This window comes from Ammospiza caudacuta, chromosome 4 (assembly GCF_027887145.1).
Source record: "Ammospiza caudacuta isolate bAmmCau1 chromosome 4, bAmmCau1.pri, whole genome shotgun sequence".
In the NCBI taxonomy this organism is placed as follows: Eukaryota; Metazoa; Chordata; class Aves; order Passeriformes; family Passerellidae; genus Ammospiza; species Ammospiza caudacuta.
In genome coordinates, this window is record NC_080596.1 from 63704278 (window position 1) to 63725003 (window position 20726).

Here is a 20726-nt window from a genome sequence, read left to right on the forward strand (position 1 = left end):
GTTTAACATACGAGGCAAATGGACCAGAAACACCTGCCTGTCATACTCATCTGCTTGTGCAACATTTCAAAGTAAACAGGAACACTGCCCCAAGCTGAGATTGCACATCCATTTGACAAAAGCTGTAACTGTCAACCAACACGTAGTGTTGTAAAACTGTTGACCAGCATTGCAATGCTCAGTAAATGTCACCAAAATACTTTGTCAAACACACAATAGATGCAGCAGGCCCTTCTGACTGAAAACTGTACAAGGTCTATGTTGCAGATATTAAATGTATTAGAGCTAGCAAGGTCATAGGTGTAAGCAATTCATTGTAAATGTGTTGAAATATTTTCAGCAAAGTCACGTGAGTTTTTAGTCTGGTATTTCTCAACATACTAATGTTGGGAATAAAATGCTGGTAAAAGCAGTAAATAGTGAACTAAGCAGAAGAGCTCATGAGTGTTACTTAGCTGACGCTGTGCACAATAATCTTTTTATCTCTTTATCTAAGGAAATGAGTCTTAAGCAATTGCAGAGCTAGGCATTTCCTTTTCCATGAATCTCTTCCACCTCAAAGGACTTTTGAACACACTGACCTACTTAGCCATATTTGCAAATATTTTCAAACGTTGGAAGGTTAAATTCTTACAACTTTGGTGTGGGAAAAGAAAGCAGTTACACAGGAGGGAAGAAAGGAAGGCGAAGCACAGGTGTTACACAGCTGGCTAGCCAGCACGCAGCTGTGTTTACTGCTTGGCAAGTGAGCAGAGCTCTGGGCTTGGGCTGGACCATGACTTTCACAGAGAGTGTGCCCTGGTACGCAAGGGAGCAGGTGAGACCTTGTGTTACTGCTGTAGGTGACTGATGCACTGAAGACACAAACCCTTAAGAAAAAATGTTTGAAGTTCATTGCTTACAGAGGAGCTTGTGAATATGAGGTCCTATTTCCAGGCCTAGAGCATGTGGCCATACAGAGTTGAGGTTCATGCTTGAGTAGTAGCAGAGGATTAACGTTACCATCTGTTACACCTTCCTACTGCTGGAACTTACCACTCCCAACTGATAGAAATAACAGGAGAGAACATGTTGGTTCCTCATCTTCTGGGATTCAGAATGTAAAATTTGCTGCATTTCATGGTTGCTTGGGTTAATATTCAGTTTGTGAACTGTTACAGACATCTTTTCACTAAAAATCCTTTCTTAGGATTTTTTCCCTTCTAAGGAGCTGAGGCCTCAGAAACAAAATGTAAACACTGGTTATCTGCTGCTGTGAAATGCATCAGGTGGATTTTTGATTGGCCCATCGTGGATGTTTATAATTAATGGCCAATCAAGGCCGAGCTATCTCAGAGTCTGAGAGAGCTGCCTTTTGTTATCATTCTATTCTATTCTATTCTATTCTATTCTATTCTATTCTATTCTATTCTATTCTATTCTATTCTATTCTTATCTAGCCTTCTGAGGAAACCTTTCCTTCTATTTCTTTTTAGTATAGTTATAATGTAATATGTATATATATCGTAAAATAATAAATCAAGCCTTCTGAAACATGGAGTCAACATTCTCGTCTCTTCCCTCATCCAAGAACCCCTGTGACCACAGTCACAGTGAACTACAGTATCTCCAGAGACAATATGCTGCCAATTTTCTGACTTTTCTTCATGAGCAATAACATCATCTAGGAGAGAAGGGACAGAGAGGAAGGAACGGTGATCTGCATCCACTGTGAATTGCCAGATCTCAGGGGGCAAGATGGGCAGCCAGTTTGTGGCAGTGAATTACAATACTACAAGAAAAATTACCTGATACAATTATTAAAATACTGAATTTTCATGGACTAGTTTAAGGGTTGACTTGGTAATTTTTGACAAGAATTTACATGGAGAGATGATTCTGAGGAGGGATTCTTCATTAATGTAACAGAAAAAGATATCATGAGATTCAGTGACTGGAAGCTAGAAGTAGACAAGTTCAGGCCAGAGCTAAGGTTTTACTCACAACTCTGGAACCCTGGAAATTATTAGAATATTTAGAACAAAATATGAAATATTTAGAACAAAAATATGAACACAAATTTAAAATGGCTGTGCTGAGTCAGATCAGAGGCCCTCCTGGCCTGATGTTGTGTTTCTGGACATTGCCAGTGGGGAAGGGAAGCTTGACAGGAGCTGAAATGGGGATCCTAACAACTCTTGGATCCAGTTCCTCTGGGATGTTTTGACAGATTGTCTAAGGAACCCACATCTTCTTTCCCAAGGTGCTAACCAGGTCCTAACCAGGTGTGCACTTGGAGAAACGTTCAGTATCTGTGTGACTTAATTTATACTGTATACTTTAGGCAAAAGTTCTAACCTTGATGCAAAAATCAGTGACAATTTCTGCACATTTCTCTATAGAAGATCACATCACATTCTGGTTTCTGTTAGATTTGAAATTACTGAGCAAAATTTGATTGCAGCAAAGTCAATAATAAAAGAAAATGTTCAGTGACTTCCATGACTGTTGCACTCTCTAATCCTGAATCCAAAGTATTGGCTTGAGACCATTTTATTATTGTTCTGGTGCCCTATCAGCATGGACATAGAGAGGTTAGGGAGAGAAATAGGAATAAAAAGCATTAGAGAAGCAACAGGAGTAAAGTACATAATTTCCTGTATCTCCACCATATCAAGCACAACATTTCACATCCATTTCTGAGTAAATCTGAAGTAAGTCTTTCCTGAAGACTCTGCTGCAGGTAGCAACCAATTGGCTATATTTCATCACATTTATAGCAGAAATCCATCATCAGGAATTTACTCAATGATTAGCCAGATTTTTCCTTCAGCAAAATCCAACAGCTGAGTACCAGTGTATCAACAGAAGTATAACACTACATGAATAAGTACACAAAAAATAAAGTTATAAATTCACTGAGGGAAAGAAAGAGAGAAAGAAAGAGAGAAAGAGAAAAAGAAAAGAGAGAAAGAGAGAAAAAGAGAGAGAGAGAGAGAGAGAGAGAAAGAAAATAACAAAGAAAGAGAAAGAAAGAAAGAAAGAAAGAAAGAAAGAAAGAAAGAAAGAAAGAAAGAAAGAAAGAAAGAAAGAAAGAAAGAAAGAAAGAAAGAAAGAAAGAAAGAAAGAAAGAAAGAAAGAAAGAAAGAAAGAAAGAAAGAAAGAAAGAAAGAAAGAAAGAAAGAAAGAAAAAGAAAGAAAGAAAAGAACCAGCATGGTTCCTCAGAAATGTGAGTGCAAAAATACTTGGAGGTTGAATTTATTTTTTTAAAGGAAAAAAACCCAATGTGGTTGTATTTGCAGCAGTGTGTCCCAGGGAATATTCTGAAGATTAGATTGATTGGTGCCTTTTGACGTTTTAACAGAGTACTTAGGGGAAAGAACCTGGAGGAGGATGACAACAGAAGCTGAGGACGTTTGTTCAGTGCACAGGGTATAAACTGTAACCCTTATGTTTCTCATTATGATTGATTCATGACTGCAAGGCAGGGTTTTTTCACGAACACATGATGCACATGTCATCACAACAAAATGCCACTGTCACTGCCCAGGGCAGAGATGGAAAAAGAGCTGACTAATGTTACCCCTGATAAGATAACTCAGGGACTTGGATATTTACACTGTCTTTGCTGTAACTGCATATTTTAGGTTTGGGGGTTTTTGTTTGTTTTGTTCAGTTTTGTTTTGCTTGCAAGCATTTCTTAATGGTTTAGGAAAGGGAAACACAGCAACGAATATTAAGTGACCCAAAGGCATCCTAAGTATTCAAGCGGTTAGGGTTTTTTTCCTCCCTTTATGGATATATACTGCAATTCTCTTCAGTTATCACCAGGTGGCCTTCAAAGTTTCTCGTTTTTCAGAAGTGGGGAATAGTTTAGACACGAGGAAGTGATGTATCCCTGTGCTGCAATCGTTCCAGGAAATAGTTAGGTTATAGTTTCCAGCAAGGTTTTTTTTTTTTCCGCCTTTGTCTTCTGTACTGAGCTGTCGCTAGCACTGAAAATATTAAATGTTCAGGCTGCAGGTTTCCATTTAAATTGTATCATTGAACTCTCCTTTTTTATTTCTTTTTTTTTTTTTTCTGTTAAGTACTGGATTGTCAAGAATTCGGACTGTCAAGAATTCATTATGATGAGCCTTTTTTCCCCTCTTTTATTTGTCTCTGTTCTATGTATGAACAGCTTCTCAGCAGTGCAGGGAAAGAAATGGAAAGGTGAAGGTACTACTCAAAACCTGGAAAGTATTGTCATTGGAAGATGCTATGAGTATATTAGACTTGTGAACCCTGCTGTTGGGTAAGTTTTGCTTGTTTCTGGATTAGTTTTTTATGTTCTGTACAAAATGGTTGTTAATCAGAAGCTGGATGTTATGCTTCTAGCCATGCTAGTGATCCTTTTGAAGCCAACATGCTTGTAGCTGTCTGGAAACAACAAAATGACTTTGATGGATGTCATATTTTAACTAAAGTAGTGTAATTGAGGCAAGATTTTTAATTCTTCAATTCTTTATTTCACTTTTTTGCCCACTGCACCCCACCTTTCTTTCTGTAAGGAGAACAACAGACAGAAATGACAGGGATGGTGTTTTGCAAGTACCAAATCTGACAGTAGTCCTGGGAAGACAGCTTTGCCTTGCATGTCTTTGTGTCAGGTCATTTTCAAAAGGGAACACTTCACTTTACAGCTGTCCTGTGGTACTGAAGGAACTGTTTAGCCCGTCCACCTGAAAAATCAAGTGCTAATCAACTGCTCCAGTGGGGTTATCTGTGACTTCTATTGGCTGTGCTAATTATACAGAACTGGAGGTAAATCACACACTTTGCTAAAACAAGCACTTTTCTGTCTTCCTTGCATTGTAAGGGCTTCGGTAAAGAGGAAGAAAATAAGAAGAACAATCTCCTGGAGTTCAACCCTTTATTCTACCACTAAAAAGTTGTCCTAAAAGTGTGAAGAGGTATTTGCAGAGGGGCTCTATCTGTGTTCCAATGGCATTGAATTGCTTTCTTTAAACAGGATTAGATGATATTGCAAATATCACCTCCACTCCCTAACCTCCCATTTTCAGGTCCTGTTGCAAAAGAGGAAGATAAAGGACTTAAAACAAATTTTTCCCTTTTAACAAAGGCAAAACAATATACTTCTGCACAATAATACTCTTAACCTATTAGAAGTGTTTTAAGTTTTTTATGAAGGAAAAAAGATCATCCTCATGCAAATAACACAATGCATGAATTTCAGTGGAACAGTTCAAGCTTGCCAAATTTATAAACATGTCACAATGGAAAGTGGAAGATTTCTTTAAGGGTAGATTTCTACATTCTTTAAGGGTAGATTTCTACATTCCTACAATATATTACATAATATAAAATATGTGAACTTAGTTTACAGTTGTGTAGGTAATCTGGTCATGCAGTAGGCTATAGATAGGTAGAGCTTCTGCAGGACTTAACAGATGCCACTTCATTTATATCTGAAACAGGACATGAATAATAATCCAGAATATGCTAAAATGAGCAACATAAAGGATAGTTACTGTAGAAATTTGAACTGTATTGTTAATTGTTGGACTTTTAGAGATATAAATGCAATATTCTGGAAAACATTTCTGTGTGTCTCATGTTTATGATAGTTTTGTGATTTACTGAATTCTGGTTACATTTTCACAACATGATTTTAAAATTTAGATGTTTGAATATGTTCATCAATGCTCAGGATAGCATGAAGCCAGGCAGGACATTAAGACTACTTTCCTGAATTTAGACCAAAAATGGCATTATTAAAAGAAGAGCTACTCAACTGATTTCTTATAATGTGAGGATTTTTCTCTTTCCCTTAGCTCTAGAAGCTAATAATGTAAACCAAAGAAAATGGAAATTTCATATTGCACAGGTGCAAAATAGATATTCTAATTATTAATATCCCATTCTGTTCATTATCTGTTTCTTAGTTGCCTCTGGCTAGCTTTTATAGAAACGTGACCACCTGGATAGGTTTTGCTTCTGAATTTATGTGCAAATTTTCTAAAAAGACTTTGCTAACTTAAAGGAAGCTAGCAAAACATGTCTTTACACTGCAAGATTGTTAAAACATAAAAATGTTTGTAGGAACAGAAGAAAAACTTTCCCACATGTTAAAACAGAATGTGCAAAATGGCAATCAAAAGAGGCATTTTACAAAATGCTGTGGCCATGCAGAAGTGATGAATTTGAATTAAGATCATATTTGACATTTCCTAACAGGAGTACGCTAAACAACACTAAGGTTCCTATAATGCATATAATTCATAATTATATGCATAATTCATCCATATTTGTTTATTTGTAGTATATAATTAAAGCTTTGAAAACAATTTTTAACTAAATAATGTGAAATTAATCTGACTTATTAATGTCTAGTAAGATTAGAGGGAATTGTCCTGAAAGCAGTCCTGAACAGCAGGCCTCCCCAACCCTGTAGTTTCAAAAAGTGTTTTTGCCAGCTAACAAGTTTTGAGTATCAGAGCAGAATAATCCTTTTGATTTACAAGCTGTTCAAAACTGGGTGAGAAGTCATGAAAAAAAAAAAAGCAATATGTGAGTTAACCAGAAAATTACTGATGGATGCACCTGCCAAGAAAGATCTTAAAAGTTCAGTTGATCGTAACCCACAAGTACTAACGTAAGTGCTTTGAGTAGAAAGCTCTTTAGCAAAATGAGACCTAAGTATATACAACTGTCAGAAGCCAAAGTATAACAGCTTGAAATCAGAAATAGGGTCCAAATTCTTTTATTAAGTAAATCTGTTTAAACCTTGAAACTAGTGATCAAGGATCATATTGCATCACTGAAAATTTTCAGGTCAAGATCCATATCTGCTTACAGTATATAGGGAATTTTTATATAGTTGTTGGAAGCATGACAAGAGATTTCTTTAAGAAAATCTGTGGTCTATTTCCTGCAGAGCTCATCACACGGGCTCCTTTAAAGTGTCTGTGACATTCAGTGTCACAAAGCAGCTCCCTAAAGAACCTGTACCAGCAGAAACCTTGCTGTATATGGATAATATTAACTGAGCAAAGCACTGTAATGGCAAAGTTTGGTTTACTTATCAGGACTACTGTTGTTCAAGCTAGAGCTTTGCAATGACAGCCATTCATGTTAGGAGGGCTGTATGCACATAGTGTAATTATTCTGTTGTGCAGAGTGTTCCTGGTATAGATATTGTCACAGCATTATGTGGGGAAAGTATTGTGGAAAAGTGGTGAAAACAGAAATTCCCTTCCTAATTACTCCAGGCAGGCTCAGAGCTGTGACAGGTGAGATCCTGAAAGTCCAAAGAGATAGGACACTTCCATCTCTAGACAGCCTGTCTTGTCCCTCCATGGAGGTTCTTGTCCCCAAGACAGAGCTGGCAGAAGGGAAATGTAGGAGTGCACAGCCTAGCATCTTATTTCAGCACTCCAAGTGTTGAATGCTAGCAACATACTTGTACTTCTTGTAGCTACTGCATAGTGACAGTGTGTGTCCCTGTCACACAGTCCCTGGTCACTCTACTCATTCCAGCAAGAGAAAACTGCACAGTCCCAGGGCCTAGAAGCTGAAGGCATCTGTCACCATCATTACTCTACCATCAAAGCTTTTTAGCAACTTGTCCTGCATTTGAATCTGACATTTTAAGAGTAGTATTGCATTCCAGCAGCATTGCATGTTTAGCTATGGTTTATTTGAAATGGTGTTTTGAATCTGAAAAATTTTAAAGAAAGCTATTTCTTCAGTATTTCTACAGTGTTGAAGAGCAAACTTGCTGTGTATACCATACCTACTAAGGTTTTTGTTGAATCATAATGTGTTTCTAATTCCACACTGTAAATGCTAATATTTTCCTTGCTACTTCTTCCTTATCTGCTGCAGTTATGACTCAGAAGACAAGATGTCTATGCTCTTCCTGAGCTACCCTGACTTGAGTTTTCTGCCTTAACCTTATATGAATTTTAATTGGGGTACTTCAAAGAGTTGAGAACATGCATCTTTCTTGCTCAGCTTTGAAAAAACAATTTTGCTATTTGTTTTTTTTTAATTATTACAGTGAGAAGAATTGTTCACAGATATGGGAAGCATTTAAAAATGCATTTATTAACAAGGATCCTTGCAGCATTCTACCTGAGGATTATGAATTATTTATCAACCTCACATTTCACACGATTCCACCTAACAAGGTAATAATTTTTTATGTTAATTGCCCTGTGATTTTACGTGACACAGTTCAAGACTGGCGAGTCATTCTGTAACTGATTTGTGAGTCACTCTTTTTGACCAGTCTGTAGTTTATAAACTAGACTCAGACTTGATAGCATGTTTCAATGTGTTTGGCTCCATTTATTTTATGCAGTAACTTCTCAGCAATGTCTCTCTTTTCATACTACAGAGATCTCCCCTTTTTCCTGTTGTGCTGGGAGCTCTGCCACAGTCCCTGAACTTCCACTTCTGCTTTTCCTTAAGTTCAGTGCTCTGGCTGCAAATGCTGTGCCTGCTATCACCTTTTGCTTTTACTCCTCACAGCTAAGTCTCATGGCAGTGCCATGTTAAACATTGACACACTGAGCAAGCAAAAGCAGAAATGAGAGAGGATGTTGTTCTGTGACAGAGAACAGTAAGGGTTTGATGTGCTGGCAAAGAACCATGGAAGTGCAAAAGATGTGTTGTGCCTCTGGCACAATTATTCCTCATTTCTAAATGCTACAAGCTAAACCAACAAATACTACTGTCAACATGGCTTAATTCATGAGGAGTTCTGCAAACACAGAAATAACATCTAGACATATGGGGGTTTTTTCACACCATAAGCCAACATAGCAACGTTGAGAGATTTCTGGTGACATATATCTGGTTTATAAATATCTTCCTTTTTTCTTCTTCCCCTAAATCTATCTGCTGAGGCAGGCAAAGCTAGGCCTAACTATATTTAAAGTAGGACTATATCCCTTCTCATCAAACTACTACTGTTCCTCAAGTCACTTGTGAGCAGAATTTACACCTCTGGAAAATTAAAAAACTTTATTCCTTTAAAGAGATAGCTAACATTTCTGGTTATTAGCTTGATTTTGAAAGAAATACCAAAACATGTTTTCAGCTGTTTTCAATACCCCATAATCTCACTGTGTCTGCACCCAGGTGTTGGTACATTTCTTCTCTATGTTTTTTTTTTCTAGTCTCTTTTCTGGGAAAATAATCAGCTGCTAGTCACCAGCCTTGCTGCCAGAGGACGTCGCTACATGTCTGTGGGTGATACTCTCTTTGGCTTCCTTGCAGACTTTCTGATCTGGTGTGGGCAGGCAGACAGCCCTGGTAAGACAATGAGAGCTATGTTAAACATTTATCTGTAAAACCATAATGGAGACCAACTGCTGTGTCCTGGAGAAGCTAAATTTGCTCTTACCCCATGAAAAATCAGGGATAACTTCACTGTCTTGTTCTCTCTTGCATCATGTGAATATTTAACACTGCAGTCGGGGGAGCACACAGTGAAATCTACATGGTCCTGCAGTGGGGATAAACCTCTCATTCAGTCTTCTGAACCTGGAGCTCCTTGCATCCCAGGAACAGAGTTAGAGCCACTTCAGCCAAATCACTGAATCCTCAGAATGTCACTGTTTGTGTAAACTACAGAGGATGGAAGATAATTGAAAAAATACAACAGCTTTCAGTGCTATGTCAAACATAGGTTGTGGGTCAGTGAGTAATGCACAAATATATTTAGTTGCTTGCTAAAGTCAATTTTATAGTCATTATCATCTCTCTAATGGCACAAATCCCCTGCCTTCCTACAGGCCTGGACTATGAATCCTGCCCCACCATGGCGGAATGTGAGAACAATGCAGTGGATTCTTTCTGGAGGATTGCCTCAGTCACTGTAAATATTTTATTAGTGCTGACTTCATACATCTGTGAGTGTGTCCAGTGTGGTTCAGGAAAACACTGCTAGTTCACAGCAGACTTAAACCTGTAACTCTACTGGATTGTTTTCCCTGATAGAAATACACTGTTTTAGTCTAGCTGCAAGTGTTTTAGCAAGGAGAACTTAACATTCACCTTAGCTAGATAACGTGTTAAAATTCTGTTAGCTTTGTTAATAAAAACGATATACTAAGCACAGTAAGCATACTGACTGTCTACTGATTACAGGTCCTAATTTGACAGCTTTGCTGAAAACCCTTTACTTACATATCAAACTCAATAGAGAATGCCAAAGTGCTTTCTTTTTGTGCTGAAGAATACTTACAAATGTGAGAAAATAGCTTGAGAAGAATCATTGAATTAAACCATGGCCTGTTTGGTTCCTGTCCTTTTTACTTCAGTGACCTGCTCAGGTGCTAGTCTAGATTATTTTTGTGGTTCCAATAGCCTTTGTGGTAAAATTCTTTCCTCGGTTACTGTTGTTTGCAATAAAATACCAAGTTACATGACAAATCTGAGAGATCTGAAAAGCACTGTTATCTATTGCAGTATGCAAAGCACAGCTCTGGGGTGATCCACGTCTTGCTGAATGGTTCTGCAGAGGGAGGAGCTTATCCACAGCCAGGGTAAGAGAACCGACTGATTTCTGCCTGGAGTCTGTGTAGTGTGATTTTCTGTGTAGAGTCTGGATGACTACAAAAAAATAGAAAAGTCAACCAGTTGTTTGGGTCGTCTGCTGCACAAAGCATGGGAAGTGTGGCTGAAAGGACCTGCTGCATCAAAGGCTGCTGAGTTGTGGGGAACAACTGTTAATTGTCCCTAGCTGAAGGAATAATACATACTGGATGGGAACAATCCTTTCAACTCCTGCATTTTACAAACTGCTGTGGCAAGCATGGTGAATGTTCTAAAGGCTGCCCTAGAGTCAGCCAATGTACTGTGGCAAAATGTGTATATCTTCAAAAAGATGAGAGTCAATGAAATTTCTTTTCAGGGACATGTCTAAATAGAGTATATTGTTATAAGGAGTGTAGCTTTTGTCAGACCTACCAGCAAACTTGGTAAGTTCTAAAGGGAAAGTATTTGTTTCTCCATGACCAAGAGTGGATGTCGTTTGAAGTCTCTTATTGTTTCAGAAAGCAAAAAAATGTTTGTTGAGGAGGATAATAGCAAAGATGAGCTTCTTCTTCTTCTTAGTTCCTTTTATATTAAGGACAGGTGTATTTTTCCTGATTCAGAGGTGAACCACCATGCAGAAGCTTATCTAAGCTTACTTTCAGAATTTATTGTAAAAGTACAACCTTTAGAACTTTTACTATGTGTCTGTAGTGACTGCTTACCTGTGGTAAGAAATGCATCCTTCATTGCCTCAGCAACTGTCCTGTCCAAGGCAGATCAAAAAATTACATCTTTTAAAAACCCATAGAAGAGACTTTCTTCCTGTGTATTCATTATTCACTAAAAATAACCTTTGAAAGGCAATTTTATCTCTGGATGGGAGAGAAAGAAGAACCATGTTTTCCAAAACACCTCCTAACTACTTACCTCTGTCCCCCAAAACATCCATCTCTGTACACAGCTTTCAGCCAATCACAAAGACTTAAACTGTCTTCTTGGGCTGGTCAAATGGTCAGCTGGGATCAAATTTTCTGCAGGTGGTAATACCTGGCAGCAGGTCAATACCCAGAATCTATTATAGATTCCTTATTTTAGAAATGGATTCCTTATTTCTGTTAATTTACAGATTCCTTATTTCAAAAAACATCTCACACACACATTAATTCCACCAGCCCCCTGGGTTACCAGTCTGGTGGTATTTTAACCAGTGAAATCACCCCTGGAACTCAGCCTGCCAAGGAGAAAACAAAGCCAGTAACTCCATCTGTTTTCTTTGCTCTGTATCTTCTGGTCCATTTATGACTGAATTTGTTTGAGAGATCATGTTTGAAAAAAGCTGGAAGTTGAATAATTAATAGCAAAAGTAATGTGAAAGATCTGCCTGTCTTCCTAACCATCTCTCTGCTCTGTTTTCAAGTATTTCAAGCGCTTTTCAAAGTTTATTCAGTTTAAAGTTTGTACACTTAAATCACCATTAAGTCACCTGATATCATTTCAGTTAAGATTTATTTCTCATTTCATGGCAAAATAACTTTGCTCATTCACACAGTATGAATTTAGTTGGCAGATTTCTTTAATAATAGAAGCCAGTTCAAAAATCGGTTTTACTGAAGTCGGTTGTACATTGTTCCTCCACAGTTTCTGACACCTCTAGTTAAACACTTCTCCAAATTTGGGAGCAAGCTTCTTTTTTTCTGGGAATAGCCTATGCATGACTGAGTAAATGAGTTGGAATCTTTATTTTTTGTTATATTTTCACTATGTGTTAGGCAGGCTTGGACACCTTGGACAGAAAGGCAAACGTTCTGTTGCTGCTGCTGGTCTCTGGTCAGCTACCACCACACCAGACTGGACCAGAGAAAGCAACTCCTGCTATCTGTCCTCCTGTTCCACTTCTCCAGAAATCTGAAATAATTTGCTGACTTCATGAAGCACCAGCCCCTGGCAAGCAGCACATGTCCTGTGCTTGCATGGCAGAGCCTGAAGGGCTGGGAGAACAGACCCACGTTGTCACTGCTGGTCCCAGGAAGGGCAAATAATGGTCCCTTCTTCTCTTTAAATGTTCTGAGACCTTTGTGGAGGTCTGAGAACATTTAAAAGGGCTCAGAGACACTGTAGTGCTGATACAGACATTTAAGAAGACACATGATAGCAAATAGTAAATTAGAGGAGAGACCTAGGCCCAGACTTGGACCAGGCATTCAGCCCTTTCAAGCTTTCTGAGTGAAAAAAAACCCCTAAAAGATAAGAAATCATTACACTGTATCTTGCTAAAAGGGTTAGAAATCTATGGCTCTGAAATGCCAGCATCTCACAAAAAAAAAATCAATCTAGAGACATTTAAATCAATCTTTGGATTTCATATCTTCTTAGATTAGATATTATGAGGAAGTATCAAAGGCTTTTTTATTTGTTTTTGCATTTTTGAAAGTTCATTCTTGTTCACTTTTAGGTGAATTCATTAATACAGAAGAGGAAAAGGACTATTTGATTTTCATGTTCTTTATAGGTAATTTTTTTTCTTCAATCAGTTTTTTTGCAGATTATGAAATACCTAATTTCCAGAAAGACAAAATCTCACAGATTGTCATTTGGGTTGTGGATGATATTGAAGGACCAGATAGGTAAGTTGTGTCTTCAAAATAAAAATTAGTTTCTCCCTTTTGAACCTGTCTTTATAATTTCACCTTATCTTTCTGTTTGATTGTATTTGCATACTACTTAAAGCAAAGTATTTTAGATGCTTTCATGTACACGGGAGACACAACCTGAACTCTTGGTTAGATGTGTGTGTGGATCTCAGACCCTGAATGAAGATAGAGCATGAACAGTTTTACTAAGAGTCAATCTGAATTTCAGATTAAGTGCTGATTAGTGATATTTCTTTCACCTTGCTATATGCATTCTTTTCATTTTCACGTATCTTAACTGTTTGAAAATTTGTAGAAGCGGGCAAATACCAACTGGTGGCTCTTTTTCTCTCAATAATTAATCCAGTAATAAAGTACGCTTTAAAAGTGTCTAATTTTGCTAATTTTGGTAATTTAAATAAAGCAAACAAATAATTAATAAGCAAATATAACAAAACTGATCAGTCCAAACAGTTTGGGCTGTCTGTTGTGAATTTTACCACAATGCTGTTGAGTGTACATAACATAGTTCAGATTAGCATTTTTCAGTCTCTCTAAATCAAAGAATCATACCCTCTGGGAGTGAAAAAACATACAGCTAATCTTTGCAAAAGTTGCCCCTTTTACAAAGAAAAGCTAAGACAAGCACTGAATCTTAGTTTATGTTTCAGTAAATGGATGCATGGGAGTAATTGTATATTTTTATTAAATGTTTCCTACAATTACTTTGTTGGTCTCTATATGCTTTCTTTAGTCATGGGTGTTTACTGACCAGCAGATAAGTAGCACTGGCCTTAATATTTTATGTTGGTGCAGGTTTAGATGTCTCAGTAGGTTCTGTAAACTTTCTTATACTAATTGGACTCCAAATTAAAAAATCAGTGCTAGAAACAAGATCTGTGTTTAGGAATGTTTCTGACTTTTTTCTCTCTGTATTTTTCTATTATTCAGTATTTAAGAGAGAGAACAAGATTCAAACAACAAGTATAATTCTCATTTATTATAACAAACTTATTGTGTAAAGACAGATAGCATCAACTTTATCACTACCTAAATAGTTGCCAAAGAATATTACAAACAAAACAATGTTTTACAAAATTATTTAGGTCTTTTTCTGTCTAGTCAAATATTAAACATAGGATTATTAGTGAATAGAATCTGAAAATGCTACACTGGCTGAAGCTAATCTTTCAGACTCTGTAAACTGTGAAAACAATGAATTGTGAAACAACAGTAATGTAAGCAAATGAAATATAAAGAGCAATGTACACCATTCTTCTAGTGGTGTTATGGAATACAGAAGAGGCAAAGTAATGGGGATTTACTTTACTAATTCCATCAAGTTCAGTGAAAAAAAATATAAAACAAAAGATTTGCAATAATATTGAAAACCTTCTTCACAGAGATTCCTGTGGAACTAACAGTGTAAAGACATTAGAAACCAGGCTGAAAACTCTTGGATTTGATGTCACTTGCACTGACAATTACAAGTAAGTGAAAACCTTATCTATTTTGATTCTTACTGTGCAGTACTGAAGTGCCATAAATGTCATGTCTTCAGGAGGGACTGATATGTTGGAGGGATGATGTCACATTTTTAAGACTTGGCATTTTTTGGTTGCTTATTGATCAAAACACTACATCTTACTGTATGATTGAGTGGAACATTGTTCTTAATGTCAGACACAGAAGATGGCCTCACGTACTTGGATTTAAAACCTAAAAAATAGTTAAAAACACTATTGAATGTCTGCTGAATTACCAGTTATTCACAATAGCTTTCACAGCTCTAGTATTTCCTATAGATTGTAAGATAAATTTAATGAAGGGAAGATTTAAGCGTGATAGTACTGTGAATTTGTTTCATTTTTTCATGGTTTTTTTTTTTCTCAGTTGTCTGCCTGAAAGGTGGTAAATAAAATGGTATTTTCACAGGTCTGTAATGTTCTTACTCTGCTTGGATTATCCTGATCATTCTAAGTGTGCCTTTGCATCGTAAGTAAAAGAAGTTCAACCTAGCCCAGTGTCATTACAACTGAATAAATTAGGCAGAAGTCAACAGATCCCACCTCTACCACCTGTTATATATTCTTCATATGCAATACACAGTGGTCTTGAATTTGTTAGTTACTGTGGATTGAATTAGCAGTTTCTATTCACAAATTGTGCACAGCTGTCTGTGAGCTGAACCTGCTGTTCAAAATTAGGTGTTAATGGGTTCTCATTGATCACACAGTAACACTGTATATCATTGATGATGTGAAGTTTGTACATATCACTGTTCTGATATAAAATCTATTACAAATTTGAAGTTGCTTTCATTAATAAAATTTCTTGAATAATCAAATTATAGATCAAATGGCAACAGATCTAAAAGACATTTACCCAACTATTGGAATTTTCAGTTCTAAATTTTGAGGAAGTTTTCTTTTATCGTCCATTTTGTGTAAGACTTAATCTCTATATTTTGATGTATTTACCTTGGGCCCGTGAGTTATCTACAAAGAATGGAGATTACATCCAAGACATAACTTCTTGATTAGCAAGCATTGCTCCCAAACTCCCTACTTATCCATATTTATCTATATTATATGAGGAGCACTATATTAATTTATCGTGTATTTCAGTGAATTTACAGTAAAGATTACTGTTTTCAATTCTGACTATGTTTCATTATCTATATGCTATGGCATATATAGGTACATGAGATACTTGAACATCTGAATGAGAACTTCCTCACTGTTTGGAATGCTGTAGAATATATCAATACATAAACACTGATTTGTGGTTATATTCTTCTTATGGATAATCCATGCTTTATTTCTTTCTTCCCTACTCAAATTTTTGTTTGTTAATACCTGTGTGATATTGCAATGACAACATCTGCAGTGAAAGTCCTGATTTGCTGTCCCTGGTTATGGCAGCAGAGGTGCAACTCCAGCTTGCCTGCCTCTGGGAGGGGCTGTACATGCATTCATATATTGATGGAGTGCTTCCTGCAGTACAGAAAGGAGGTGGACAGCACCTTCTGTAACATATGCCCAGTTCTGTAACATATGTCAGTTCTTCACTGACAGAAAGTGAGTATTCCCTATTCTTGCTGGTCACTGAAAAATTCTACTCACCTTGCAATGCAACATGTATTCTTGCATGCAAATTATATCCTAGCATATAAATGTTATGCAAATGGTAGGGTTATAAATCCCAGTGATAGCTCCAGACCTCTGGGCAGTAGGTCATAGAACAGACTTCCTGTTAGGGCTTTGATTGGTTACAAAATGCCACTTGCTCAGTGGATTAAAATAGGGTTTCCTTGTTCTGCAGCTGAATGGTCACCCCAGGACAACGTGTCAAATGAAAACACAGTTATCCCCTTCAAAACAATAGCTGTGAACATAATGACAATATTAACAAACTGGAAGAAGAGCACAGGACTTTGAAAAAACCAATATTTTATTGAGGTCTTGACAGAAGATTTTTCTCCTCTCCCAGGTTTTAAATAATTTTCCTCAAAGTTTTGTGATGTGTGTGTGCTACTCAGCTGAGGAAGCCTGGATGAGAAGGTTTTTGGAAACCACTAATGTGTTTTTCCTTTCAGCTGAGGGTGAGCATGCAGTTCTGCAGTATTGCCACAAGGCGTTTGCAGTGTGCAAGCAGGGGAGCAGCTGCCCCTTCCCTCCCATCCTTCCCTCCCATCCAGTAACACAATCCCTGGTGAACTTGAAACACCAGCCTCACCCTCTCCTGGGGTAACTCCAGAGCAACTCAGCTGTTCTCATCCTCCTTAGGAAAAGTTTCCTTGCTTGTTTCCTTCATGAGCACTGTATTCCATCCTCCATGCATGGCACTGTAATAAATTTGATTAATTTCCTATCTATCCCAAATCACAACAGAGCTTTCTCAATGCAAAACTATCATTTCCTCTCCCTGAAATTTAAGTAATTTAAATACTTCAAGCCAATGAATACTTACATTCTTCCCAGAATCACTCAGTTCTCTGCAGCAAATAACACCACCTCCATAGAAACGAGCTGCCTTTTCAAAAAGAGCCTTAAGCAGATGCGTATAAATGATTTGATGATTGATTACCTTCTTAGGCACGTTTTCTGTGTTCTGTGGTGGTCCATTAGCTGGCTGGGGGCTGGTCAGTGGGGGTATCACTAATTGGAGTGGGTATCTGTTAGGAAAAGTTTCCTTTGCAGAGCAGGTGCTGTCAGTGTTCACACTTCCACAGTAAACAGTGGGGCAGGCATGCAGGGGCTCATGCATCCCCTTTCACCAGGGCTGGTTGCTGTTCCAAGGCTGATGGCTGCCCTCTCAGCCTCCACAGAATAATGTCCTGAGCCCAAAAACATCAGAGTTGGACAAGTGACTTTTTATGTCACCACAACTCCCATTACACAGGCATAGCAAAGGAGAGAGCTGGGCCAGGGCAGCAGAGGGATGGCCCAGAAGGTGCTGTAATGTACCTGGGGCTTCTTGCATGGTGGTGGTGCCCCTTGCCTCCTCTCCAGACCTGAACGATGTTCCTGCTGAGTCACATTTGGACTTCGGCTTGTTAAGGTGACGCCCTGACGTTAGAAAAAAACCTGTGAGTAAAAAACACCCACTAGATGGCAGCGATGGCTTACAAATGCAAGCAGGAGGGAAGCCAGATAAGCTGTTAGTGGTGGCATGGATTATTTGCATTATTGCAATGTCAGGGAGACATGGAAGTGGATCTGGGTACTATTGCACCCAGTGCAATACAATCCTCCAGGACCACTGCTGTCTAGGAGAGCACTACAAAATCACAAGCATAAGGCCAGAGACAGTACATGGATGTGGAGAGACAAAAGGCACTTGTGTGAAGGTAGAAAGAAGAGTTCCCACGGTTTTGCAAAGATATTCTGTTTATAGAATCATGACAGCCAAAGGGAATCTGTTGGCAGGCTCATATAAAGAAACTTCTAGCTTAGCACTTGGGCCACAAACTTCACCCTTGGCAACAAACCCCTGATATTTAAAAGAATCCTAACTCAGCTCTGTGCTGTGAACATCCTGTTTGTTTTCTCTTCTTCAGATCTGCACCAGCAGCACAAAGAGGACCTATATCTTCAGACAGAGGAGGCAGCTGGAACAAGCTCATGTTTGTTTCTTTTGCAGGCTTTCTGTTCAGATTTGCTTTAGTGTACTGAGTTAATCAACTGAATCCATATCCTCTGTTTGCCTTAGCTTTGCCTTGGCTATAAATTTTGCTTCAGCTGATTTCTAACTGCAGTTTCATCCTACTTTTGGGACTGCAAAACCTGCATATTAAAACCTTGCATACTAGATACTGGCTTGTTTCCATATCAAAAATTATCCCACTGCTGCTAGAAAGCCTCACCCTTCATTTTCTTTTTCTAGAAAAATTCATGGCTATTTCCTCTTATCTTTATTCTCCAGAATTAAACCAAGACTAATACTTTCTGTTCAGATATTTCAGAAAGAAAAATGATACTATGCATACATCACCCACAGAGATTACTTGTTTGTAAAACTATCCTAGCATCTGACCTTGGAAACTAAATGACTGATTATCATGTTTTGGGAAGGTGAAACATAAATTTAAGTAGGAGAGATCTTAAATTGATACTCACTTGGTACAAGATGCAATAGGTAAAACAGTGGAAAAGTAAACTCATTTTTATAAGTGGCCCAGTACTTGGGCCAAGCTTCAAAACTGGGGTACAGCAAGATTCTGGGTGCATATTGCGTGCAGTAATTTAATACATAATGTCAATTGCTCCATCATCTGCACAGCTGTTCCTCAGCTGGCTGTTTCCTGGCCCCTGGATAGCAAATAGTCAGAAATACCAGGTCTAGAAAGTTCCCCAGTTTTTCCAGCACAGTGTGATTTATGGTATATCAAATTCAGATGAGAACCTGCCAAGTCAGACATTGGCCTGCTTGCCGTGAACTCGGACACAGGGTTCAGAACACACTGAGGAGAGAGCAGATGCCATCCTGGAGGTTTCTTGGGTTACTTGTGTGAATTCCAGTGCTTCAGCTAGAGGCTTCTCTAAACCACCAGGACATCCAGCTACCAAGATGACCCATAAGTCTTCAGAAAAAAATAGTCATTCTACAGAGAATAATTGTATGTCGCTATGTTTTGCGCATTTTGTGTTAGCTTCTGTATTATTTATTTGTGTTTGTATTGACTGGTTGCCAGGAAACTTGGAGAGGATGTTCCTCTTATCTCAGTGAATCTGATTTAAGGGTCCATAGTAGATTTGCATCCTTTCAATCCCTGATGCAACTGTATCATGCTGTATGTTTGAAAGAGAAAGTATTTAAAATATGTTGTAGTTGCTTATTTGTCTTGCTTCCCTGCCTGTAATAATCTTTAATTTGGTTTTAATGCAAATCTCTTTACATTACACACATATTTGGGTTTGCCTACATCACAGGAGGGTTTAGGCTCCAGCCTGGAGGATTTTTGTATCTGTTTCAGACACAAAAAGTACTGAAAGTACAAAATTACTGAAATCAAAAGTTACAGACCTTTAAAAATCTGGGTTGTATTATGCCTCAAAATTGTTCCCTATCTGTGCTGTTACTTTAGTTCTTTGATTAGTTCCTTGAGCATCCTGTTCATTTTTTATTGATTTGTTTCATGTTTTATTGTTTACAGCAGCCACCAGAGTAGTAAGAAAGGTATCTGTAACACCTCAGATAGCTAAAGGTGTCTGAGTCACACCTCAGATAGCTAAAGCCAAGCAATTCTGATCAATCTTCTATTTGCCCACAGCAGATGGCATCAGTTCTATTTGCCCACAGCAGATCATATCAGACACATTTTGGGCCACAGGCTGTAGAGATTGTGTGTGTGAGGCTCCCAGGTGTCCCAGCCATCATCAGGGCTGGTGTGTGCTACCTGCTGAGCTGTGTGTGAGATCCAGAGAGCAGCTTAATCCCATTAACCAGCCATGTGCCTCTTAGGCAACTTGCAGCCACAAGCCAAGCATCCCAGCTGGCCAACTTTTGCTTTCCAGCTTATGAAAGCTTTCCAGCCTCTGCATGTAATTGACTCCAGCAGCACAGTCAGTGCTGGCACTTACATATGGTACCAAACATTCTGTAGAAAGTGTTCTGTAGAAATTCTGTTTTGGAAAAAAAAATTAAAATATTAAATAGGATCACTTCAGTTTAAACAATTGAGATTATTTAATGAATAGCCTTATCTCAAAAACAACACACTCAGAACCTCTTGCAGTGTTTTCTTATTTCTAATGTTCTTTCCTTTTTTCCCATTACTTCAACTCAGTAGCAATGATAGCAATTTTTTTTTTCTAATACCTGTTCAATAAAGTGTCTCAAACTTGCTTAAAAAACTTGGGAATATCTGTGAAGATTTTTAGCTAACCAAATAATATAGCTAGTAAAAAAAAAGCAACAAGGCGAAGTTCTAGATGCATAGGTTTCCTGAGACTTTTAGAGGCAGCAGATTTCAAGGTGAGTGTGAATCATTTGTTCTGAGTTTAACATAATGGTTTTGATCTCTGCAAAGAGCAGTGTGACTGGTGTCTCAGGCTGAGGGGCAG

General features: G+C 38.0%; 1 protein-coding gene across 2 annotated transcripts; it reads left to right on the plus strand.

The window, feature by feature from the left end:
* The first annotated feature begins 3966 nt into the window (after nt 1-3966).
* BST1 (bone marrow stromal cell antigen 1) lies at nt 3967-20516 on the plus strand. 2 transcript variants are annotated; one of them, XM_058803635.1, is made up of 9 exons: nt 3967-4274; nt 8043-8172; nt 9166-9301; nt 9784-9866; nt 10460-10536; nt 13060-13152; nt 14562-14648; nt 15094-15153; nt 18221-20516. In XM_058803635.1, exons 1-9 carry the CDS (start codon nt 4108-4110, stop codon nt 18333-18335), a joined length of 948 nt encoding a protein of 315 aa, XP_058659618.1. In that variant the 5' UTR covers nt 3967-4107; the 3' UTR covers nt 18336-20516. The 2 variants fall into 2 exon arrangements, with proteins under 2 accessions (XP_058659618.1, XP_058659619.1); XM_058803636.1 differs by lacking the exon at nt 18221-20516 and adding an exon at nt 16483-18151.
* Nucleotides 20517-20726: the final 210 nt, after the last annotated feature.

Coding starts and splice junctions, on each gene's coding strand:
- BST1 (XM_058803635.1), top strand. CDS start 4,108: ATGATGAGCCTTTTTTCCCCTCTTTTATTTGTCTCTGTTCTATGTATG. Junction 8,173..9,165: donor ACACGATTCCACCTAACAAG/GTAATAATTTTT, acceptor TTTTTTTTCTAG/TCTCTTTTCTGGGAAAATAA. Junction 15,154..18,220: donor TCTAAGTGTGCCTTTGCATC/GTAAGTAAAAGA, acceptor TCTCTTCTTCAG/ATCTGCACCAGCAGCACAAA.